Source organism: Pholis gunnellus (genome assembly GCF_910591455.1).
Source record: "Pholis gunnellus genome assembly, chromosome: 16".
Lineage (NCBI taxonomy): Eukaryota > Metazoa > Chordata > Actinopteri > Perciformes > Pholidae > Pholis > Pholis gunnellus.
In genome coordinates, this window is record NC_136543.1 from 12,030,806 (window position 1) to 12,057,111 (window position 26,306).

Genomic DNA, 26,306 nt, shown 5'->3' on the forward strand with positions numbered 1-26,306 from the left:
ATGTGTATACCCTGCCTTGGGGGAGCACAGGTAATGCGCTAATGTACACATGTCAACGGGAGTGGCGCTCCCGTGAGCGGTACAGCACCGCGGACAGCGCAGAGGCTTCCCAGACAGTTCGCTGTCCGTGGTTCTGAAATTCAGCTCAATTCGCGGCTCAGAGTTTTTCCACACATTTCCAGATTTTTCTAGTGGACCAAAATCAATTGTATACAGCCTCCCCAGCTCCAGTGTCTGTATTAAGTTCACTTTTACCGTAAAACTGAACTTTTGCTCGGACCCACCTCTAACAGGACGCCTGGGGATGTCTGAACTGAACTTCACAATCTGCTTCTTGGCACGTTTTGCTTAACTGCTTTGCTAGATGGCATTGTTTATGACACCACTAAATCAATGCACATGCAAAATGTCCCAATCCCTATGTCCCTGTCTATAATACAGATTCTGAATATTTATATATTCTTTATTGGTCCTGTAGTGGGGATTTTCTTTTCATCCTCGGGTTGAGTCGCACACAGCCAGCCATTATGTCTTATCATGCTCAAAGGCAGTTCGGCAGGTAGTAGGCTGCAGGTACGGCTACAATCAAAGCCCATGCTGCCTGTATGAACCACCACACCATCGCTTAGGATATGCATGTATAACGAGCCATTAAAAATACAGCTCGAAGAAGTGTTTTGTTTGTGTTGTATGACGTGCAACACACCAGAGTTATACACGTGTATATATAGCCCTATATATTTTTACTAGCCTGTTCAATGCACGTCGTCTGCCTGCTGTAACATAAAAGCCCGGTAAATCACCCTCGGCTGTCAAGCCGCTGATGAGTCTGCTCTGCATAAAGCCCATGCAGCCTTTCCACCAGGCTGTTGTATCCCCCCTCCCCTCCCTCCCTCCCTCCCTCCTTCCCCTCCTCCTCCACATTCAGTGCTCCCTCTTGCGCGCACGGTGTGCAGCAGCAGCGGCTTCAGCGCTTCTCTGACGCACCATCGGAGATGAGCATCCCAGTCCCACAGGCTGTCAAGGCTGACTCTCTCGACATCTCCGCGTCGGACCTTTGCGGTCAAGCTTTCAACCTCATCCTGTTTGTTTTTAGTCGTTTTTCCCCGTACCGCTTCGTTGTCTCGTAGCTTGTCATATTACGCATTTGGCAGGGGTGCCCGCACGGCCAGCTCTTGGCTTGGAATTTACTTCAGAGGTGATTTTTGTATCCGCAGCTACTGTCAACGAGAGAGTGATTGATTCCCGTCTGCACTTACTGGGGGTCTTCTCCTTGTTCGGGGCATCCTTCAGAACATTCTTGTGCTTCTCAGATAAGTGCTCAAGTTAAAGGTGAAAGGCGGGATTGACATACAGGGCTGTTTTGACTGGAGATCATTTGGATGACGGACACCGAAAGGCAATAACGCGAATCTCTGCGCCCTTGGAATATTCTCACAGAGGCACTGTTACAGAGTAGAAATATTTTTTCTCAGTTTGCAGTCATAATCTATACGACGAGTTTGCCCACTGCAGGGGCTGCTGCGGCTTTCGCGTCTGCTCTGTTTTGAAATACGATTTACTTGACGGGCGGGCGTCAAAGCATCCCGGACGAGCTCGAATTTGCGATGCCCAAACAGTGAGGGCTACGGTGGGATCGCATTTGGTCACCCTTGCACGGTAGCATGCCTCCAGCCCGCAGGGACTGCAGCGGCTGGGAGATGCTCCTCCCGACGGGATGCCTGCTCCTCTCCGTTTTGCTATTTCACCCTGCCCTGGCCAAGGTGTGTAACGACCGCACCAAACACGGACAGGACAACAGCTGGTTCGCCAGGGACGGGGAAAACTTGCCCATTATGGTTCTTATGCCCATGAACGAGTCGGCCCTGATGAGCAGCATCAGCCAGGGGATCGAGCCGGCGGTCCAACTGGCCATCCAGCACATACGGGAGTCCAGGAATTACTCGTTCTCACTCATCACCAAAATCTATGACACCGAGGTAAACCTGCAGACTAAATCCTTCCGCTAAACTGCTGCTGTTGGTCTCTGACTTGTTTAAAACACTTGTATATAGCTTGTGTGTGTGTGTGTGTGTGTGTGCGTGTGTGCGCGCTTGTAAATGTGAACGTGTGTATGGCGCGCACTCTGCCCCGCAGCGCTCCACACATTGTGCGTCCAAGGGGAAACGCTGGTTCTGTTATGTTTGATATATGTGCAGCCTCGTTTGTCGATACGCATGTTTTTCACTGCGCAGAAGTCAACTGCTTTCTCTTCTTTTCTCCCCCAAAAATGACAACACGTTGTTAACTCTTTATCTTCGTCTATCTCGCTGCTGTCGCCTGTCGTTGATGGTGCATTTTATTTGTAACCCGACATCATAAGGCGCTGCCTCACCCGGGCACTCCAAAAGCACTCTCTCGTGCTCTCCCTATATTGGTCGTTTACCGCACACTCCGGATGACACATAATGTCAAGGCTGTCTGATGTTACAAATGCCATTCATCCCCGTCGCCCAATTGGATTAGAATTAAAACGCTGCCTTCTGTCTCTTTGTTATCCTCACTTTATAAGATTGTGTGTCTGCCTGAAGATGGTTTTGCGCTATTAATGTTTTTGGTCACGAATCAGTGTATCTTTTAACGATTCAAAGGCTGCTTCTCATCGTGCCTGAAGATGGCGGTAATTGGGTGTACGATTTCTTCAGACGCCTTGCACCCTTGTCAGGAACTGCATCTCACTGCGTACCAGCTGCAAATTAACATCAGTTTATGAACAATAACATCAATAATATACCACTCTAGTTAAAGTCCTTGAAGGTTAGTCATCACTCAATCTCTGCATGATTTGGCATTGGTATGCACTCTATGGTTTACACTATTGCACTATTTGAATCAGCCAGCAGTCCTAATAGTGGCCTTCTATAGCGATGAGGGGCTTTTGAGGACACAATGCAGTTGAGGAGTTTAAAGCTGCTGCATCATAGAGTTGCCATGCCAACATGTAAGGATGTTGACAGTTTGACATTATCTGTTTAACAATTCAGCAACTCCTTTGTAATGTTATTATGACATTGACTTGCTACTTAAATCAATTGACACTATAGAATAAAAAAAACTATTTATAATTTATATTATAATCTCCGGTTGATCCAAATCTTTTGATTTTCCTGTCTAGCAATTATTCAGTATAGTGTATGTGCACAGGTGTGTGTGTGTGTGTGTGTGTGTGTGTGTGTGTGTGTGTGTGTGCAAGAGCACACAAATCTCTGTTGACAGAGGTAAGCCCTCACAGGCTGCATGCGCTCAGACCATGGGATTAATATGCTCTTATGAGAGTTATGATTTTTTTTCTCTTTCTACTCCCCGGGAGAGAAAGATGAGCTGCAAGCATGAGGTCGGTGGGCCAGCCTGACATCCGCCCGCTGGTAGTGTTTAATAGCGATGCCAGCTTTCTGATACCGACAATCAATGGGAACTCATGAGAACAGTGCTATTTGATGACTTTGTTGTCTATTACACTGTGGCACTGCCAATCTAATGGTATTTGACATTTTGTTTTGTATACAGGCCTGCTGAAAATGCAAGCTCTGATCATGGTTTTGGGAATGTAAACTTAAAAATATACGGCCCCTCCCTCAATAACAAATACAGATAAAATAGACTGAAATAAACAGTCGACACTCTTCCTTTTTCATTAGTTAGTTGCAGACCTTATAGACATGTATTTGTTAAAGTACTAGATGAATCGTGTTAAAGAGGAACATTGCCAAGTGGTAGCCTGGTAGCTATGGCTTTAATAACTCTCAGAAGAAAATGCTCTGCCAGCAACAGTATATTACAAGCCATTGGAAATCATCTGGCACATCCTGGCATGGTTAAAGTCAACAATACACCACAGAGAGCACTGTGAAGTGCAAATGGCAATATATTACTGCAGCTGAATATTGTTATCATATATTTACAGTCAGAGACTTTAGCGGGAGAAACATGACTTCAATAACATCTTAAGGCATGAGAGCCTATTATTGTTTGTTCATATCAAGTGAAGCACTCTGAAATGTTTGTCGTGTCTCAAGACTCATGAGCATTTGCATGTGGATGCGACCTTTGCCCAGCACAGAGTTATTGCTGTGATGTTGACTATATTGCTTTTGGAGCCTCTGACATGTTTACATGAGCAGCAATGTGAAGTGATGTTATTAACAACACGCTTCATTATGCATTCATTGACAAATAATCCTTTACTCACACGTGAATAAAAGTGATGAACACACACACACACACACACACACACACACACACACACACACACACACACACACACACACACACACACTGACAGGCACACAGCTTCCCTGCATACCACATGCTTATGTCAGAAAACAATGCATGCATCAGTGCGTTTGCATCTGGCCAAGTGTGTGTCTGTACTGTTTGTACACACATGTGGACGTGTATGTGGTGGCACCGGGATTTAGCCTGGCAGATGTAAGTAATCAGTCCCTGAGCAGCGGCTCTTTATCCCTTTATCCCTGTTGGTGGAGCCATGGGTAGACCGAGCAGGCCCGGTCCATCCCCTGGTGGTGTGGAGAGCTGGGAGGTGCTGGTGCTGATGATGGGGATGTTGAGGCACTGGGGGGCTGTCCAACACTAAAAGGCCTGAATGCCGAGGCGGTTGGGTATAGCTGGTTGCTGCAGGATTAAAGAAGCAGTTACTAGAGGAGGAGCAGATGTCCTAATAGAGAATGCCTGGAGATCGAATGCAGGCTGCTGTGGAACCAGTTTGATCAGGGCAAAGCTGGATTCCTAAGATAATGTTTCAACAATGAAGGCGCTGTGGCAGGCTGCGGAAAATGCAGATGATAATACATCTTTGCTTTAAACCCAGGGCATTGCAGGTAAAAGAAGCAGGATGGATTATATCGACTGGGAGGCTTAGTGCTGGAGCAGGAGTTGGTCCTCCACCGCAGCTCTAGATGTGTGAGTGTGGGTTTTAGTGTAACCGAGGAATGATACTGTAACTCTGCAGGCTTAGGGGATCAAAGCTTTGGAGAGGACAGGCAGGACTGGAAGAGGATGGAAGGGAGACTTTGGGCAGTGAGAGCGTTCTAGGCTAAGCTACGCTAGTTCACCCGACCGGCTTTGGATGTGTGACAGGCCCTCGAGAGCAGCCACTCAGGGAAAGATCACACCTTTTTAACAGAATAGTTAAGAAGGTGCTTTGAGTAGTGGAATTCATTTTTGTGTTTTCTTCAGCTATGGAAAAACATATCAGACAATAGATACAAACGGTAACCCACCAAATGAGAGAAATCAATATCAATGAATGGATTCATACACACTTTTCATTCCAGGTTTGCTCTTCTTGTGTACTGTTAGTGTAGCACAGTAATGGTGATACTCTGTAGGGGTTCTGTTGTGAAGACAGGTCTGTTAATGTTGTTAATGCTGGACTGAGTCAAGAACTGTTTGAAGATGAGGAGATAATATTGTGAAACAGGCCTGCTGCATCACAGATTGAAGGAAATTGGGGCGAAAAGAGGACGGAGAAAGTCTAAATCCTTTCATTAGGCCTTCTGGAGGCATAACAGACTTATATAATTTCACCCATTAGAGCTGTCACTTTTAAAGAAAAATCAAGTTCGAACAAACGAGAACTAACATGTAAATCATTCACTCGTACTGCCGGCAGTTGTGCTTTGTAAAGGCAGCGGAAGTAAGATCATTTTCCTACATTCAAGCGATTGTTTTCAACGTATTTCTTTCCGTAAAATGACAGCTCTACCAGCCAAACATCTGCAGTGATCCAACACCTTTTCTTGTCAATTGTGGAATAGGAAATTATATTTGTAGGTGAAAAGTCTCATCTAAGGCCAAAAAAATGAAATCTTCTTTTGTGATCACTTAAAAAAAGAACAAGAGATCTTGCACTTTAATTAATGTGTTTTTAAGGGGATGTGCTATCATGTTTCCTATATTCTGGCAGTCCGATAAAAGTGAACACATGTATTTTTAAAGGCAAATCAATACAACAGCCAAGACACAGAGTCTGCAGTTGGAGATCAGATCTTGCCCATTGCACAGTTCCCCAGATGCAATATCGAGATGGGTATTCAAAGTATATGATTGTCCATTCATGCAATGCTATGGGCCTCCTGAGACTATGTTAGCAGCGGCCTATGTTCAGAGATACTGCACACAGACTGCCTCTCCTCTGTGCTCTAGATGCAACATGTCACATTTGTGCTCATGCTGGCAAGCTTGAAACCACCGTACAGTACACTCGTTCACAGGAGGAAGAGCATCCCCCCCCCGAAGCGCACGCAAGGCGTTCTGTCATTTTGTCAGAAGAAGTTACGTTTTCAGTGAAAAGGGTTTACCATAATGGGTGTTAGGAGGCTGCAAAGCATAAGTCTTGAGTCAAAACGAGCTGGTTCAGATTTGAGGAGAATTTGCTTTCGCAAAGTCACATTTCTTTATGGTTTACGGCCTTTATAGATTTTACTGATCTCACTGATTCACGCGCTGTAACTCACCTTTGAGCTTTTGCGTAAAACAATCTGACACAGGCCAAATGAAGCAGCGCCTGTGGACATCCTGTATGTCAGGGTCTCATATTGTATGCCACATATTATCTTAATATCTGACATCCATTCAGCGCTGAGGCGCTGACCCTGGGGGTCAACAAAGATTGCCTGTCACTGCTCCTAGGAGAGGGCGAATATTCGGGCATTGTAAGGAAACGCAGCCTGTGACAGCCTGGGTACTCTCCAGGCAGAAAGTGCTGAGTGTGGCTGTATCCACTGACCCGACACAGATAGTGGGGATCAATGTGCAGCCGCCCTTCTCATAGAAGGAACAGGATCTCAGGGGAGAATCGGAGAGAGAGAGGCGAGAGAGAAAGGGATGTGTAGGGCTATGAGATGGAGATCCCGAAATAGGATTATATCATCTTCTGTGCAGGAAGAGGAAATGGTCAGCCTCTTAATTCTTATTGGATCATAATGTGATGCCATTTGTGTTTCTGTAAGGCTATATAGTTTAATGGCCATGTAAAAATAAAATAAAAAAAGCAATTACAGTATGCAATGAGGTATGCATATTCAGTTAAAGGATCCAAAAGACCTTGTGTTGTTGTGTCAGTGATATCATTTTTTATATTATTCAATTTATTTTCACTCAGAATTAGAGACAGATGGGTCACAGTCTAATAAAGATACTAAACGCGAGCTGTAATTGCTGACCTTTGTCTCAGTCAGGCTGCCAGCGGCCTGGAGGGCTCGAGCAAGACGACCATAAACGTGAACCTTCCCGATTTAAAAGTGTCTCTAATGTGCCCTGAAGCTGGCTTTATAACAGATAGTATGACACTCCAGCACACGCATAACATGGCACATTCATGAATGGAAGTATATATACACATACTGTATGCTTTTATACACACCACTGCACACAGACCTGCCTCCTCCCTTCACACACACACACACACACACACACACACACACACACACACACACACACACACACACACACACACACACACACACACACACATAGAGCACATAGACTCCCACATATGGTCATGGCTGTTGGCACGCCTGCAGCACCGCCTGAGGTCAGGACAATGTGGTCATTTGAGCAGTTAGACATGAAGTGTTGTTCAGTTCCAATAAGAATCGCACCACAATCAAATTGCTTTTATACAACATCAATACCTCCATCCATCCTCCCCTCACTATGGGGACCTACCTCACTAAAACCAATTTTCATCAATCATCTGAAACCTGCGTAACACGACAAGAAACATCGATGTCTCTCTGTATCACGCATTTAAATGTTTTATTTCCTGATTTCCTTCCATCTTTTCTGGTGCACTATGACTCTTTCGTTCATCGCTTTCATCGTTTGCTTAATTTAATTTGATAAAGGAATTTGAAATACATCTAATGTTCATTATGGAAAATTGTCAATTGAAGAAAAGTTCACATAAAGGCAATATACAACTGACCTAAGAAGCTTTTTTATTTTATTTTACAAAAGAAAACGACGCCGTGGACCTCATGGACTTTGTGCAGTCTCACACGCGTTCAGGACCAGTTGCTCTCTTGTCCACCATCCCTTATTTACCTTGATAGGCCTGGCCTCGTAACCACTCTTTCCTGTTGATCCAAGAGGTTTGTCCTCTTCTCTGCTACATTACTCCACACTGACCACAGGCCAACATCTCCTTGCTAATGTGTTAATAACACAATGCCTTGTTTGATATAATATTGGTATTCGGAGCACTGAAATTCAAAATGTGAGTTCAAGTGTGACAAAAACAAATTAGCCTTCCGGCTTCCTCCACCCTGCACCTTGCATTTGCCTGGAGTAGATTACAGTATGTTTGACTGAATCTCTTGTTTATGCGAGTATTTTGCTAATTTGATAGAGCAAGAGAGAGGTTTTGGCATTATCTCATGTCTGTGCAGTCACCCCGCAGGGCCCGATGTGCTGACCAAGTCAAGGGCTAATCGCATGAGAGAGGCAACGGCTGAATTCAATTTCAAAAGCACCTTAGGCAAGTCCCGTTGGTCGCTTGCAAAGCAGTCGAAATGTACGTTTGTGCATGAGTGCTGCTGGAGGTTGAGAGAGAATGGAAAACGCTCCGTGCCCTGGATGTGTGTGTGTGTGCAAGGTACTGAATATCTAAGTGGCTGGTGAATGTGATTCTTGGAGAAGGACCCAATAACCTCACACTGATATTGTTAAAAATCAAGCAAGTGGACGGGTGTCTCCTGCTGAAATTTCAACCAGAATGCTGTGGCTGAAGGTGTCACTGTCATTACTGCACATCTCTTTTTGCTGTCATTACACTTCGATACATTCTAGCAGTGTGCCTCAACTAAAAGAATGAATACAGTATCTAAAACTCCACATGTTTACCCCAAATTCATTGCATTTTAATTACAAACAGGCGACACACTCGTGTAGGAAAAGCCTTTGTGATAATCAATTATGTTTTTCAAATGAAACTTTCATTGTCAAATAGTAATCTTCCTTTCTTTGTGTCCTCGTATTGTGTTTGCCCAGCAGATGCTATGATGAGACATCTGTTGGCATGCCCCCTCCTCGTCTTTTTCTTTCTTTTCTCTTAGACTCGACTGTCATTTAGATGCGCAGTGACTCTAAAAGGTGGCGAAACAGGCATCTGGCTGCCATTTACATACAAAAAGAAACAGTTTCTCTGATCTCTGATTTACATGGCTGTGGATGGATGACGAGGTGGGGGAGGCAGAAAATGGGGACTTTTGGAGGACGAGATAGGGGAGGTTTAGAGAGGAGAGATGGAACAGATAAACTGTAGAGAAAAACACTGAAAATGTAACTTAAAAGTTGCGATAGATGAGAGCTGGGATGAAGAGGAAAATCTCTCATCTTTATTCAGTACTGCTGAAAATACTGAGAAGATGGCTGCTGCCATGTTGAGTGCAATACTAAGTCAGTCAGTCAGTCCGTCTGTCTGCCTTGCACCATCTATGAAGCTGCCATTGATCCCTAGCCAAGCCATTTGCACAGACAATTAACTCAGTGAATGTTAATCTGCTGCAAACTACTTAAAAATCACTCATTTTGACTTCCAAATGTGGTGTGAGTTTTAGAAAGTACGTTTTTAAAATTTTGGTTGGAAGTGGTTTCAGAATTAGTTCTGCACAATCAACCGAATATTAATCACTGTCACGATTTTGGCTTCGCTCAACTAAATGAACGTGATCAATAGCGATATTGACGTTTAAAATGTGTGCCCCGCTCATAGAAAGCTCTTTCCAATCTAACAGGCAGTCACCAGCAGGGTGATCGAGATATTTTGATGAGCGTGCACTCTGCAGCGACGGCATGTGAAAAACGTTCCTAAATGTTGCGGGTGCAGTGCAGCGGAGAGCAGTGACATACTGAATATTTTAACGGCAAAACAAAAACGCACTGAATTCAGGTCAAGAAAAAACACATTTTAAGTCTCATTTTGATGCCAAGATTAGTCACGTGAAAGTGAAAGCAGTGCTCTGTTGATTTTATTTTTGGGGAAAAGTTTTGGTGTAAAGATTTGTACATTAGCAGGAAGTGAAAGCAGTCGTCTGTTTATTTAAATGTAAAAGTGCTATACAAATATTTTGTCCCTAAATTCAATAATTAATCGTGAACACAATATTGATCACAATAATAGTGATTATAATTTTGGCCTTAATGGTGCAGCCCATTCAGAATGATGTTCATGATATCTTAGTCCGTTTACTGAACTCAGACAAGATCCAGGAGAATGTGTTTGTGTGCTTATGGTTACCAACCCCAAGAGAGGTGCCCTGCTGTTGTGCGTCAGGAGAATTTCCATCACTAAAAGGCTGCGTATATGTATGTGTGTGTGTGTGTGTGTGTGTGTGTGTGTGTGTGAGTGTGAGTGTGAGTGAGGGACACAGTGTGAAGATAGAAAGAGGTGGTACATGTGAGAGAGGGTCCAATTTTTTAAATTGCTCGTCCTCTAATGTTGTTTGACTTTTCATCTTTAAACAAACCATTCATCTCACACCAGGTGACCTTTTTCAAGAATGACTAGTTTTCTGCTTAGTATCGCCTTTTGTTAGCCATCATTATACCCTAATGCTTAAAATGTTACCTCCCCAACTCACTCCATCCCTGTCTGCTCCATTCATTGCTCATCACTCCGCCGTCTCTCTCTCTCTCTCTCTCACACACACACACACACACACACTCACACACACAGTTGCATTTCCATCACTTTAGAGGACATTACATTGACTTACAGTCATTTCCTGGAGTCTTACCCTAACCATCACCATTACCAGCCTAATCCTAAATCCTAAACCTAAACCTTGCCTTACCGTAACCTTAAACCAAGTCTTGAGTCTAAAGATTTACGTTATGGGGACGTGCATTTAGTCCCCAAAAAGAAGACTAGTCCATACAATGTGACTGTGTAAACATGTTTATGTCCCCATAACATGAGTAATACACGCCCACACACACACCCACTCACACACACACTCACAGGCACCACATTCACCTCTCTGCCACCCTCTCCCTCTCCCGTGAGTGGACAGAAATGAAAGGATTATCAGGGAAAGGGTGTGCCGTTGTCATTAGAGATTGGACAAGTACTCTGTGCATGCTCCTGTCTGTTGCTCTCAAGGGGGCCCAGCACAGAGCAATAAGCAGAGAGAGTCTGTCCTTGTCCGTCCTGTAATTACATTAAAGCTCATGTAAATCTTGGCCAAAAGACAGGAGCCAAACGTCATCTGCTTCTTGGAAAAGAGATGTGTGTGTGTGCGCACGTGGGCACACATGTGTATGGTGTGTGTGCGCTAATTAATAAAGAGAAGTATAACTTTATGTTGACGCTTGCGTGGGTCCACACATACAGTGTGTGGGTGACTCTGAGGGCCGGTGACCTGGCATGTGTGTGTGTGCGTGTGTGTGTGTGTGTGTCTCTACATTTGGGTCACTCTGGCAGCATGTAATGTTTATGATTCTGGCATGTGTGCATCCTTTTCCCACGGGTCAATGGTACTTAACACTTGTTCCCAGAGGACAGGTTGGTTGTTATGGCCACAGCTGGGATGTGTGGAGGCTCAGGCAGGTGCCACAGAAGAAGAATAATGGCCTTTCTTGCTTTATCTTTCTGTCTTTCTCACCATGACATGAATCTACACCTGCACACACACATTTTTCATTAATCTGACTCACTCACCCACACACACACACACACACACACACACACACACACACACACACACACACACACACACACACACGCACAAAGCCAAAAACACATGTAAACAAACATGCATATCCATTATGGCTGGTCAACAGAGGGCACCAGGGTGCTGTGCTGCCCTACCTAAGCTGGCTTTGAAAAATAATCGACTTAAGACCGGACAGCTTTCGCTATTACAATAATATGAGAATAGATGGATAATAACACATATTTCCAGTTTGTTGGAAATCCTTTTTCTCTGCACAAATCGTGTAGCTTATTTAGACACCTACTTGAATCTATTGCATCGTACATTGAGGCACAGCATTCTTCCTTCCTTTTATCCGAGATTCCCGACACATATGAAGGCAAGGTGAAATGTTCCAGCAGGTCACACAGCGGTGCACCCTGTAACCATCAGACAATAAGATGAAAAGTGAACTGTCAATTTTTTAGACTTCAAGGAACCTCTAAGTGTAATAGCTCGACTTTCCTCATGAGGCGTAAGTCTTTTGCACCAAAATGCAATATTTGTTAAATGTTACAGTTTTAACAAATGGGCATGATCTGTAAGTTGTACACAATGGAAGCAATTCCAACTAGCACGCATTTCCACATTCATGGTCTCTAGCTTTTGTCTTTGGGTTACACACACAGGTTTGCTTTTTAGGAAATCAAAACATGTCATTGTCTGTGCTGCTCGTCTGTCCTTCTCTAGAAAGAGAGGTTCAACGAAAGGAGCGATTAAACGGTTTCAATCCCACCGATAAGGATCTTCATGGAGCACCTGTCGGAAGCACAGCCTTCACAGTTATTATTTTACAGAAATAGACTGATGGATGTAATACATTAAACCTTCCTTGAGCAATATCGCATGCTTTTGTGCTCATCCAGCTGCGAGGAAACCAACTGTCAGTTTGTGTTTTCCTTTTCCTCTTCCGGTGTGCGCCATTTAGATTTTACGGTTGTCAAACATTGTAATTCTCTGTGTGTTGTTCAGTACTTTCCTGCTTTAACTGACTACACACCGAATGCGTGCACGAGGATTGTCTGAAGGTGTGACGATTGGGATTTGTTGGCGGTAGTAGGCCCCCCAGCATGCATACATGCACACTGCAGCTCTCTGCTCCAGCATACTGTGATACACATCAGACCTTTGTCCATTTGCCGCACGCTCATACTGGCTACCACTTCCCCATCCGTGATTGCTCGGGCCTGCTAGCAGAAAGCAGTTGGTGAGCCCATTGTGTGCCGAGAGCGATAACAACAGACAGTAGAATCACAGATGTAGCCTACACACACACACACACACTCACACTCACACTCCCCTACCACACTCCCTAAGTGCCCATGCAGTAGCAGTGGTACACATCTGTCATGCCCATCCAAAGCAAGCAATCATGCCACATGCGATTACAAAAGGCTGCATAATGATGATAGGAGATCATTTGCAACCAAACTCTATCTGCCGTGGCGCAGTCCTAATCTTTGTGCGTCTGTATATGCCTTTGTTTGTGCATGTGTGTGTGTGTGTCTTCACGGACGGCTAGGTGTTTCCCATGTTGTAGCAGTGAAATTGTATTTTGTCAGTGAAAAAAAAAGAAGCAGTGAGACCCAGGAGTGGGTTAAATTTTGTGTTGAACACTCTCAACTCTATTTGGCAAACAGACCCCAATCCACAACCCCAAACACACACTCCACACCAAAAAATCCACACACCCTCACTCAAACCATCACACACAGAAGTAGCTAAACGCTAAATGTTTCTCTCGGCTGCACTACATGTTGTAATGAGGCAATTTCTCTTTGGTTAGTACATCTCTAACCAAACCGTGTTATAGGCTATAGATCAGGAATTGTGGCTGTAACGAGTAGTAAGTGCTCCAGAGCCTGCGTCAGACTGCAGCTGATAGTCGGGGTGGGTTCCTGATTGGAGGGACCTGCGGCTGCCTGTCTGACTAATGAACTGTTACTGTAAGGCGGGGAGCCTTTTTATTGCCTTCTTTATTGAAAGAAGAGGGTACACACACACATAGACACACACAGGCACACGCGTAAACATATGTGTACACACACACACACACACACACACACACAAACTCATCCACAGGATGTGTTTTCCCTGAAATACTGTTATCTCACATGGTTTATTCGCCAAGGGCTTGATACGGGGCAACAAACCAGAGGCAGCTGATCTGATGACCTGGCAAGAAACTGCTGGAGCAGACTTGTTGGTAAATGGTGTGTTCAAAAGTAACACTGTAAGATACAATTCCCAAGAGATGCAGGGCCCTTTAAAATCAAGTGTTGACGTTTTATTTTTATTGACAGGACGCCTATTCTGGTTAACCGGATGTGTGTGATTAGGTGTGAAGCTGGAGCAGCATGCTCAGTGATCTACAAGAAGGGGGAAACTTACAGATGTAATAGATGGCTCATGTCAAAATGCATAGATGCACTTTTGATCACATCTGAATTATTAAGCTTTAAAAAGAGCAACGTTGTCCAGTTGTTGGCACTTGAGCAGAATATAAGCAGGCAAATATCATTTGAACACTATTCAACAGATTGGAGCTCTGCTGTGGTAACAAATCGCTGGTGATGCTGTGTTCCTTTAGTTACATCTGGGCTTCACATCGATCAGCAGTCTGAAGCCGTGCCATTAAAGCACTGTCAGCTTGGGTCCATTTCATCAAATTTGCTGTTGTGTCACAAATAAATTACAACCTCAAGACAACAGGTCTCCACAATGCACAGTCAAGGAGGCAATCTGTATTCATAAATTCATTCCTTAACCATGGAATACATTCTGTATGACCTTGAGTTTACATTCTGTTAATAGAAATAAATGAGAGTCGAACGGACATTCCCATTCATATCAGCATAGCGGGATGGTCAGAGCGGTTATTTGGAATTGTGACCGTTGTAGCACGCTGACTTCCCTATAAACTTAAACGGCTTACAGCAAGTCCCGGACTGCATGAGGTTAGCAAGTATTCGAAACACGAAATTTTAAAATTTTTATCTGACTTGTGAACATCAAAAACGCTGCCCATTAATTGCCATTTCCATCTTCAAACATTACATCTGGAAATCTTGGATCGTAATTGACATGTTGAATAGAGACTGAGGGGATATATTTAGCATAATCTAAATAATCCTCATCTCAGACAGTTTTATCTGGTGATAGCACTATTTACATGATTACTTTCATGACTCCATCCAAATGCACAACTGTCTTTGCCAGAAAGCAGCTCCTCTGTTCATGAAGCCTGACTGTGTGTATTGATTTAATGGCTAAAAACAGGGTGATGGCAGAACGCCTCTTTTATTCTTCTTGATGCCACGCCCTCTTTTCTGCTTCTAAAAAAGCTCGTTGACAATATGATCCAACTGCACCTGAATTTCGTCTCTTGCATACTGTCAGTTAAATCATATTTTCACTCGATTTTTTCCATAATGTGATGTTTCATGGCCACAGTGGGATGCTTGAGGAATGCACTCTTGGGGTTTTCACCGCTGCTGCCAAAAGACACTGGCCGCCACTTCCTCTGCCAGCCATCTTTCATTGAATCCTTTCGTTATACTTGAAATTCCAAGGTAAAAGAGCATCTGGGGAATTCGCCCCCTATTCAGCCACTTCAACACACTATACAAGATAGATAAAGCAATTAAATCACCAAACTAATGTATACAGTGTATTGAGCTCTCGCAGTGACAAGAGAGTGATGGGCAGTTTGTGTGTTCAAATGGCAGCTTGTGTTTAGGAGGAGCCCCATTTTACAGTATAGCAAGAGCATCCCCGCCATGTATCATTCCTGTTTTTCGTACCGTGTTGGTTATTGGGCTTTCTTTAGGTTTTATTGCCTCAGTTGTCTGTGATTGATGTGCCCAATGAACGTGGAGCGCTGGTTGGGCTGATGACATCCCAAGCTGTGAGAAGGAACGATGCATATCACGTTAATTCAATAGAAAGCAGTTGGATAGTGAGTGAGATTTCATTATCCCACGTAAAGCAGATCATTCCAAGGGCCATCTGGACGGATGGAGGACATTACTCCTAAGGCGTATTCATATCAACATTTATATTCACATAGACGGAGCTATTGCAACCCTGTGCTGATGTAATTGTCAACAAGCTGTCTATTGGCCAGTATGGTGTCAGGCTAGGTGTTTCCGATTCGACGGAAAGGACACTGATGAAGGTCCTCGCCACTGTGATGTTCTTGGTGTTGCAGTCGTTTTTAGAGTGTAAAGTTTGTTAGCATTAAGCATCTGCCAAACGACCCGAATGCTAATTTTAAATGTCCAGTCCCTGCCAGGGATTTCAGCTCCATTTTACAGGCTCTTTAAAAGGGAAAAAAAAACAACTCTTTTCCACACTGAGCTACAGTCCATGTTCCACTAATTACTACCCTTATTAGTATTCTAGTGGAACATTAGCAATTAGCATGGCCATTAAAAACATAAAGGTCTCCTGTGGGGGAAAATGGAAAAGAAAAGCAAAATGTATGTTTTAAGCCATTTTAACATGGCTGTGTTAGCGCAATTGCGTTTTCACCTTTCGGCCTTGGCAGACAAATGTGCAAAGGGTCCGTTGGCGATGCAGTGCCTTCTAATGTATGTAAATTGTGTGGAAAGAGGACATCAATTAGAGTTGGTGGTGTGCACACGCTGTGCATTTATTCATGAGGTTGGTAAACCTGCTAATTGTATGTACCTGAAACATCCATCGTGGATGTTCACGGGATGAATGTAAACATAACTAATGACACGGACGCACATGATCTGTCTCATGCAGTGTCGAAGCTGTGATCACAGAACCTGACACTCAGTCCTCACACAAAGGTACGCAGACGGGATGAGTGTGTGTTTTCGTGTGCTCAGAGACATCCTCTGAACTTAAAAAAAGAAGGAAGGCACACAATCCCGGGGATGTTGACATGAATATTTAGGTAGCATACTAAACAGTTCTCCAGCGCTGACCTGTTGCTGGATGTATTCTTATTGAATAAATGAACATGCCTCATATTTACCAGATCACTGCTTTTAAGATGTATGAATCAGAATTAAACATGGTCCCTGGCGGTTGTTGGCAGCCTCCCTCTACATAAATATTATCCGTATGCCCCGACTCTGTGCTGCTCTCTGCTCTGTTGACTTGCTCTTACTCACAGGGGATCTTCTATTGATTTCTAGAAGGCCTTCATGCCGACTTCTTCTGCTCACTGGAATCCCATTTTCAGGAAAGGGCCTTCTGTCTCTCATTGTGTGCAGCATCCTATCCGGTCTGTTCTGTGTCTCTCTTAAAGTAAACAATCATTTGGCTCCCTTTTCTAGCTTTTCTTATTATTTTCTATTTTAGGCCCACTGGGGATTTCCAACTATTGGTAAAATATTGTTTTAAATGTTGCTGTATTAAATTGTGTTTGTCTGCAAATTTGTTTCACCCACTCACGCCGTCAGTGACGTTGCAAAGACGGGGGAATCAGTGTTGGCTTGGTTGTTCCTCAAGGCAGAATGTGTGGCAACGACGGCAAGGGGACCGCAGGGTTACGACCATTCTGCTTCCTTTGATAGAGGGCAAATGTAAATGTCAGCGACGTCTGAAACAGAAAAGGTCTTCTACTCCCTGATGCTACACCGTATAAGCTGTGACAGATGGAAGTAGCATTGCAAGCTAGAATTTATGGAGCTAAGAGGAAGATAATTATAGTCGAGAAGAAAAGAGAAAATGAGGAATATTGGAATGAGGCTAATACAGGCAGGAGTAGTAATATAATTGTACTGCTCGTAACATACAGTATTCCTTTGTGTTAATTAGCTAGTTATATTTTACTCTCTCATTACCAGAAAAACAGTGGATGTTATATTCAAATTTAGAATATTTTACCAAAGTTCAAAGAGCTGATCTATTAGAGATGTCTTTAGGTGCTTTGAGACTATGTGACTATTCTTCATCAAAACCATCGATGTTTTAAATCAAGTGAAAATCCTGCAAAACTACTCTGATCCTATTTGCTGAAAGCATTGATTTCTATGCAAATCTTCTATTGACTGAACTCTTTGTTTATCAGTCACAGTTTGCCTGGAAAGCCTAACTTCAGATGCACTGCTAAAAATCAACAAAGAAGGACAACAATATTTTGCTGATCATAGCTTCCGAAAAAGTCAATAATTTATCATCCGTTTTGTCATGGGTCTCTGGGTGTTTACAGAGATCCAGAGATCTAAATTTGTTTTCTTATAATACACAATGACAAAACTGAAGAAGAAAAATATTCAATATCCAGTGCATATCTCCCAAATCACTGAGGAACTACAGCTCACCGGTCTGAACATATTAGAAAAGAAGGCTTTGGCAGAAGTGTCTTGTCACATGTCACAGCTTCCTCCCTCCTCAACAAAGGCAGACCAAGAATAATGTTAGTACCTATTTAATTCGTTTATTCATGAGGGTAATTTAAATATTAACGCAGCTGGTTAGACACTGGAGACCAAATGTCTTCGTTGCTCAGATCTCTCTCAACTCACCAAGGAACTGATATTTTATTTACACATAGATTCCATCCCTCACATCATAATGGAAGTGCGTCACAAAGGTCCGTGGGCATTTATTTGTTTTTTACTTTGGTGGATATGCGGCGAATCTGTTGATAATATACACGTTTGTACTGTTTAGAAATTACAAGTCAAAGATATCTGACATTTTCTTTATTGGAGTACACAGAAATAATAAAATAATACGCTTTTGGTGGAGCAATAAGCAGAAAAACACAGGAGAGAAGAGAGAAAAGGATGCCAAAAAGGGTAAAGAGAAAAGAGCATTTGGGAAAGGGAGGAGGAAATCACAGCTAGACGACGGCTGGATGGGAATGGTGCAAACACAACCAGGCATGTTTACCCCCTTTTAATGATGTGAGAGCGGTGCTGGGAAAAGGTGTGTGTGTGTGTGTGTACATCTCTGCTTCTGTGAACACGGTTTGATCTGCACATACCTAGCCCACCCTTCTTCTTCTGTTTCACGTGCGTGGTTGTGTGCATGTGCGTGCCTCCATTTGGGGTTGCTGGCTGGGGAGCGAGAAGGAACATGACGTGTGCCACGCTTGTAGCGGGGTGTTCTCCGACAGTCTGGGGGGGGGGGGAACAGGCCTAGCAGAGGATTGTGGGGCGGGGGGGGGGGGGGTGCTGGGAGGCTATGTGCTGCTACTGTCACATGTCGCGCTTGGCACAGTAGCGGGCGAGTGGCAGGCGGGCGAGGAAAACACCACCCACCGGGAACTGTGGGTGTGGGGGCTGGGTGAGCAGGAACGCTCCTTCCTCGGGCTTTTATCAAAGGGAAAAAATAAAACGCAGAGAGATAGATCTGCCACCAACAATCAGAGTAGTAAGCACACAGTTTGCGTGTGCCACAGAGCGAGAGAGAGAAAGAGATTTACATTCGTACTCTACATATGTACTGTTTATGTGTAATCTATAGTGACAATGACAAACCCGTTGTTCACCTTTTCTGCAGATGTATGAAAAGAATTCCAAAATGTAGTGAAATCAGGTGTGTGTTAACATCACTGAGATTACAACTGGATCGGGGCTCTTCACACTATCTCAAGCGGTCGGATCGAACTGTGAGCTTCATGCAGCTCCACAATAGAACGTTAACAGTCCTGAAGCCACTCCTGCATTGTTTTGGTTGAGTACAGTAAGTTGTTGTACGACTGAAAATGAATCATCACCAGTCTGAGGTCACGTGCGCTCTGACGCAGGTCCCTTGACAAGAACTCAATCAAGACCAAGTCCTGACTCGCTGCTGCTAAAAATCGTCCACATAGCACGATGCTGCCATAACCATGCTTCACTGTAGGGACGGTACAGTATTAGCTAGTTGATACGCAGCATCAGCTTATTTTTGTCAGCTGTGTCCCGCCCATTAACCAGCCTCCGCCAATTGCAAGGCGAGCAGGGCCACAACTTGTTAGCGTGAGAGCCGCCTAGCTTTTGCATAGGCTAGAAAGACACAATAGCTAACGATAATAGCTCTATAAATATATGTATGTTAAACTGGCGCATGTTTTATTACACAGACTTGTGATTCTTGTTTTCTGAGCCTGCGGCTCCGCGACATCTTCACTCAGAGATTCTGTCAAGAACAGCTTCGATCGTGACGTCACATCCCCTTTTTATAGCATCAAATAACAAATTAAAACTGAACTCTTGAACACACATCGGCGTGATAACAACGACCGTAAATGACAAAAAACATCTTTGGAGAAAAAACTATTTAGCTTGTACTTTGATTTTTTAGTTATCGCTCATGTACCATCCGCGAACATGGCGGAGGGGGATTTATGACGTATACTGCAGCCGGAGACTTTTGGGGAGCTTTCATGTCGTCCATCTTTATATACAATCTCTTCACTTTGCATTCAAGCTAAAGTTCAGTTTTTGGCTCTGAAGGCCAGAGACTTTCCTTGAAATGTCCTTTTAGTGTCTTTTGGGAAAATGGATTAGCTTCCTAGCTATTCTACTGAAATGGTGGGTTGAATGGAGCACTGCAAAGATGGTGGTTCTGGTTATCCCGTCTCTGCAGGGGAATGCAGAAACTGTTACAGTTGTCATTGAATGTTCAGTCACTTCCCTCTCGAAGGCCCATCTCGCTTACTTACTGAGGTGAGCTGGACAGGTAGCTCCACATCTTAGTCCCTGAAAATATTCTTTTTGACATGAAAGCAGCCAATTTGGAACTATTAAAGGATAGGTCTGGTGTTGTTCTGTAATTTTCTTGAAAAGATCACCAGCAAATTAATTCTACTAAAAAATAAACTATATATCTGTGACCAGTAAGCATATTGAGAGACAGACTTATGCGTTTTGGTCTTTTAGCTGGTTCATTTGATTATAAGAAATATATAGATATTTATATGAGTATGTAAAGAGCTTTTTTTATGTAATTCATCACAGTGGAACCTTTGAAATGCTCTGGTGGGGCCGTTTTGAGAGGTGCGAGCCTTTCTAAGGGATGTCCAGTCTAATTTAGATCAAGAGACATCTCAAGTAAGATCAAAGGAAACCACATCTAGGCTCAGTGTCACAGAAAAGGGGGAATACATTCAGTATGTAAATGAATTATTTCTGCATTTCAGATTCAGGTGAGAAATATGTAAACGTGTATTATAAATGTAGAGCAAGAGAGATGAGCAGAGAGACACGACGGGATTAGGAAAAGATAGATTAAAAAAGGTGGGAAGCTTTTTATTTGTATTCTCCAGAGGAAACAAGGCGGTGTGTGTGTGTGTGTGTGTGTGTGTGTGGGTGGGTGTATGTGTGTTCATGCTCCATTCAATGTAATGTTGCATTGACAGTGACTGTGTGGCATACAGAAACACTGACAGGCTTCCAATAGAAACGCCTGTATTGTTTAAACCATGAACATGCAGACTTGCCACACTGCCCACATTTATTTAAGACCACCGTTTCCCCCCCCACCACCCTTCGTACCTGCTGTTTTGATCCTCAAGCAACCAGCAATCTACACCTCCACACTTGTATTACAACATCCCTCATTCCCTCTTTAATTTCTTCCTCCCCATCACTCCTTCCTCTCGTTTACGACACCTCTTCCCTCTGCTTGGTTGTGATGGATGTCTGCTGTGTGCAGCGTACGGCGGCCTGGAGGAAATATTCTGTCAAGCATCATCATTATGCGCCCAAGGACGCCTGTGTTTAAGCCAAGGACCCTGGTGCTGTCATGTCCCCTGATTATTGTGTAACAGATTGATTAACCCCTCGAGTGGAAGCAACCCTTTTCATCACGGTGGCAGGCCGCCACCACTCTCCGGGGTGTCGCTTTGTAAATATTTGTCTCTCTCACTCCATTTAAATTGTTGCACTATTGATTAACATATCCACAAAATCATTGCCTTTAAGGTAACGCCTCTTTTATTCATATGTGTCCCTCACAGCTACAGGGGATGATGGTATAAATAGGCGTGCCCGTATAAGTGCGTATGTGTGACAAGCAGACTGAGGAATTTCTGTAAACTACTGCACGCATTATTTACTGAGCAATAAATGCTAAATGTGTATGAAAAATATTGTTTATTTAAGCGAGGGGCAGGCAAACTTGCCACGCAGAATCTTGCGTAAGTGTGCAAGAACTTATTACTTTATACTTTATTATATATTGGAGTTTTAAACTGTGATGTGTAGATGTTGTGTCATAATTAAACGTAATATTGATATGGCACCCTGATTAACAAGAACATTTAAAAATGGCACTTTTTAATTTTATTTAAGGAATAAATTTAAGCTGTAAATCTAATATTGATAATTATTTAAAACCCTTTACCACACTTTTTAAACAGTTGTGAATCATTACATACACACAGACAAAACGTAGGACGTAATAAATAGTTGCATAACACAGTATGAATAGGTCAATTAATGCCCAAAAATTACCTTCAATTAAGTTTATCATTTATATGAATAATAGTACATTTACAGCAAATAGAGTCCAAAGTCTGGAGTCAACAAATATAGAATTATAATTGAATTGAATAATAAGCAAGGATTAAATAGAGGGTATTTGTTTGCACACGGAAAAATCACACAATATCCCCCAAAAATGTATGATTGCGTTATTTTAATCCGCTAGCGGAGGAAGATTTGTTGTTGCTTGTTGCATGTCTGCACTCCTGTGCCAGGATTGGAAAGGGAGGAGAAAAAGAGATTTCTTGGATTTAATCTGCTTCTAACTTTCTCTGAACGGAACATTAAACTGCTCGGCAAAGACTGATTGAGAGTCATTCTCCATCTAATCTGCTGATTTGTCCCTTGGCGAGATTAAGGGTTATGGTTTAGAATGACAGAGAGAGAGAGAGAGAGAGAGAATAGCTGAAGAGATGAGATGACGGAATAGCGTGAATAGAGACAAGAAGGCAGGCAGGGAGGAGGGAGCAAAGGGGAGTGGATTAGAAGAGAATGAGGAGGGGAGAGAATTGTGCAGACACATTGAGGAGATAGAAAAAAAAAATGCTACAAAACACAAGAAAGTAGAGGCTTGTTCTTTCATGATTGTCAAGTAAAATCTACGAGGTTGTGCCCATATTAGGCAGGATTTTGGTAACGATGGACAAGCCTGTTGGGTTGGTTGAGGTCGCAACGTCCCGCTCTGTTTAATGAAGCTGTTGACAACACGTTCACTCGTGACTTAATTCTACAGGCTAAAACTACTCGGCTTATATTGTCGTAAACAGCAGCTTTGCACATTAGTGCTGCTGCAGTTGGTAGTGACGGCAGACCGTAGAAGCTGGTATATTTAAAATATGTTTAGGGGGGGGGGGGGGGGGTTCTCTCTTATTGTGCCACTGAAGAAACTAATGTCTCAACCCATTGTATGAACTACGTACTAGCACGTCTAGTTTCATCCTGAAAATCGCAAAGTCAGCGACAGTTTTGACGTCTGAACTTCAATTGAGGGTCTTTAAATTACAACAACACCTCTTCCTGTTTCATCACTTATCCCTAGGCTGAACAGCTCAGAGTAGATTTTAAATTCACGCACCTCTTCCGTGCTTTCAAATCCACACAGTGTGATGAACGACTCTATTTTTCATGGGGGTGTCAGAGGGACTTTCTTGACACAAACATACCATGAAAGGATATTCCCGGGGTTTTCTCCCCCGGGGGATCTGTAGCTGTAAGAACAAGGGTCTCCCCCCTCCTCACTTGACAGTCTTATTTGTCTTCCCTGGTCAAGCCTATTCATTTGGCTCACAACTGCCACAAGTATACAGTAGTGGTACCGTTTATTTATAGCTCCGATTCAAAGCTCATTCTTCTGCCTGGCTAGCAGTGCTTGCGTGCAGCACAGTGTAAATATAGCATCTCTTCTGTTTCGCCCTCGCCTTTTTACATCATTTTCTCAATCTCTGTATTCGTATTCTTTACTTTACCACTTGAGTGTGTGTGCATGCACACATAAACAGGCATACACATCTGTACACAACCACACTCTTCAGTTCTCGCCTCTGTAAAAGCTCTAATTGGGCTTTTCTTTTACATTCCCTGTCAAATAATACCTTTATATGCACATAATGTCAGTGGCTCCCTTTGCCTTCACTTGACTTCCTCTTTCATCTAAACCCATGTGTGTGTTTACAGAACATACATAGGATGCTCTCTCTCCACACAATATGCTGGATTTGCAAATTGCAGCATGCATGAAAACATGAATAATAGAAATGTGTACGTTTTCTCCCCTATCTCTCTCCAGCATGGCTGTTTGAAGCAAGGCTAATATGATGTGTTTTTAACCTGCAGGGCTAACTGAGAGGAATGCTCTAATGAGCTGGGATTGCTACTAAAGTGTGTATTGTTGTGTGTGCCTGCACTCATACATGTGTGTGTGTGTGTATTAAGGACAGTAGACTATCTCTCCTGCAGTGCTTAAGCATGACGGTTATCAGGAGGGAGGGAGGCGAGTTTGTTTCTCCCAAGCTTTAGTCCCAAGTTTCATTAATTCGGTCAGTATCCCAGAGCCACGTAGAGGGGGACAAAAAAAAAGAGTCAAAAAAGTCAAAAATAAAGACAGAGGAACAGTTTAAAAGATCGTACACGCACCTGAACCCAGCCAAAGGGGCCCTTTTCTTGCAGCTGAGACCGTAGTTGTAGCACAAACACACACACACACTCCTCGCCCACGCTGCTCAAACTCCCAGCAAGCAGGACCCCATTCCACACCAGTAGCTAAAAAGACGGGGAGCGCAGCTGACACTTGTGCCGAGGAGAGAGGAAGAGCGAACACATCCAGCTCCCCCTTCCTCTCTCCTCCCCTTCCAGGTGCTGCTGCTGCTGCTTTTAGAGTCCAGGCTCCTTCTGCAAGGCATTTAACATTTCATAGCAGTAATGCATGGCCCTCTCCCGGGCTTAGAGTCATAGCACTGGTTTATTCATCACACCTGACCAACTTAGCTGGAAGAGGAGAGTCAGATTTGAGGCCAGAGAGAGAGAGAGAGAGAGAGAGAGAGAGAGAGAGAGAGAGAGAGAGAGAGAGAGAGAGAGAGAGATCTTGGGTGATCTTTGTTATTCTAGATATGGCTGCCGGGTGCCCAGGCGTCATTGCTCTGTCGTGGTATAGTAAGTGCGGTAGACAGTGTCAGATCATTTTTGTGGTGTTTGCACAGTATCAGGACTTGGTAGGTTGCCTGCTGAGTCGTCAGAGGTGGTGTGTGGCAATGCTGCAGCTCACATGTCACATCCCCTTCTACGTTGAACTACAGTGTATCCTTCCAACAACCTCTCTACTCTATCTCCCTCTTTTTTACTTTTTCCATCCTCTAATTAACGCTCCCATGTTTTGACTCCTTGCCCCCCTCCTCGTTGTTTTTCTCCATGCCTCCTCTGTCAGGAGGAGTATGGGGAACTAGTGTTTTCTCATTAAGTTAGCAGGGAACTGTAGAGCGCAACAATCTAATATCTGCCCAGATGCCCATTAGTCCACCAGCTTGGCCCAAATGATGGGAACACAGATCAGAGGGCAGACAGTACAAGTCCCCGCTGGCCCTGCCTGATAAAACATCCTGTTTCACTAGCGATGGCGGAATGGAGCAGTCAGTTGGTTGTGACGGAGCTATGAAACGGCTGCTCCGAAGGGGGTTACAGAGGGGTGGGAACATGTTTTCTGTGCAGATTGCTCGATTTACAGAATGGCTGACATAGAGGATCCATCCTACACAAGGCGCGGCACTCATTACTGCTGTTACTTCAGCCCTCAATACCAGATGCATGTCGTTTATGTCAACATCAGGTTCTGCCGTTTTCAATGCCCTTCCCAGTGTATCCTCTGTTTTGATCAGGATTTTAAGCCTTGTGCCGTCAGGCGTACTCTTTTTCTAATTGCTCAAATGTTGATGTTTTTGTAGAGTTCAGTGAGTTTTCTTTGTGACGGCAGAAAGATGGAGTGCAGGAAGTGTGGGATTTAGAGAGAGCGGAGGCAAAGATCAGTGGGAGTTGGCAGGGCGAAGGGAAGTCAGCCGGGACCCCCAGAGCTGAGTGATTCACCATCAAATGAATAAACCACGGAGACGCACGTCCATACCTCCATACACACAAGCTAACACACACAGATGTGCACATACAGACAGACACAGGTTACGTTTTGGGGATGTCAGGACACATCACTGTCAGAGCTTTGTCTCTGTCCTTCTCTAAAAAGAGAGGACAAGCATAAATTGGAGACGGATCACACACTGTAATAGGTTTACTTCTTTGCTGTGTATCTTCCTCAGTCTGTGTAAGGGTATTGAAGACTATAGTATCCTGTGGACGGTATGTTTTTGACCGTAAGAAAGCTCAGTTGAAGTTTCCTGCATCCGTAGACATTGGCATCATTTTCTTTTTACATATTGTCGTTGTACATTTACTGCTGTCGAAATCTTGAGGCCATTCTGCCATATTTGGATTACAGACCATGAATCATTTGTCAGAGCTAGAATTCAATGTCCTCAGTCTGTTTCCTGCTATATTATTCCACTAATTTCAAGATTTAGTTGTCGTGACCATGAAAAAACAGAAGTGACAG

At 43.6% G+C, this 26,306-nt stretch overlaps 1 protein-coding gene across 1 annotated transcript in view; it reads left to right on the forward strand.

The window, feature by feature from the left end:
- Positions 1 to 1,664: 1,664 nt before the first annotated feature.
- Positions 1,665 to 26,306, forward strand: part of gabbr2 (gamma-aminobutyric acid (GABA) B receptor, 2) — a gene marked incomplete at both ends in the record, with an annotated part of 152,123 nt that continues 127,481 nt past the window's right edge. Inside the window, one exon of the mRNA XM_079176597.1 lies at positions 1,665 to 1,979. Coding sequence (XP_079032723.1) covers positions 1,665 to 1,979 — 315 coding nt within the window. The remainder of the gene's footprint in view (positions 1,980 to 26,306) is intronic.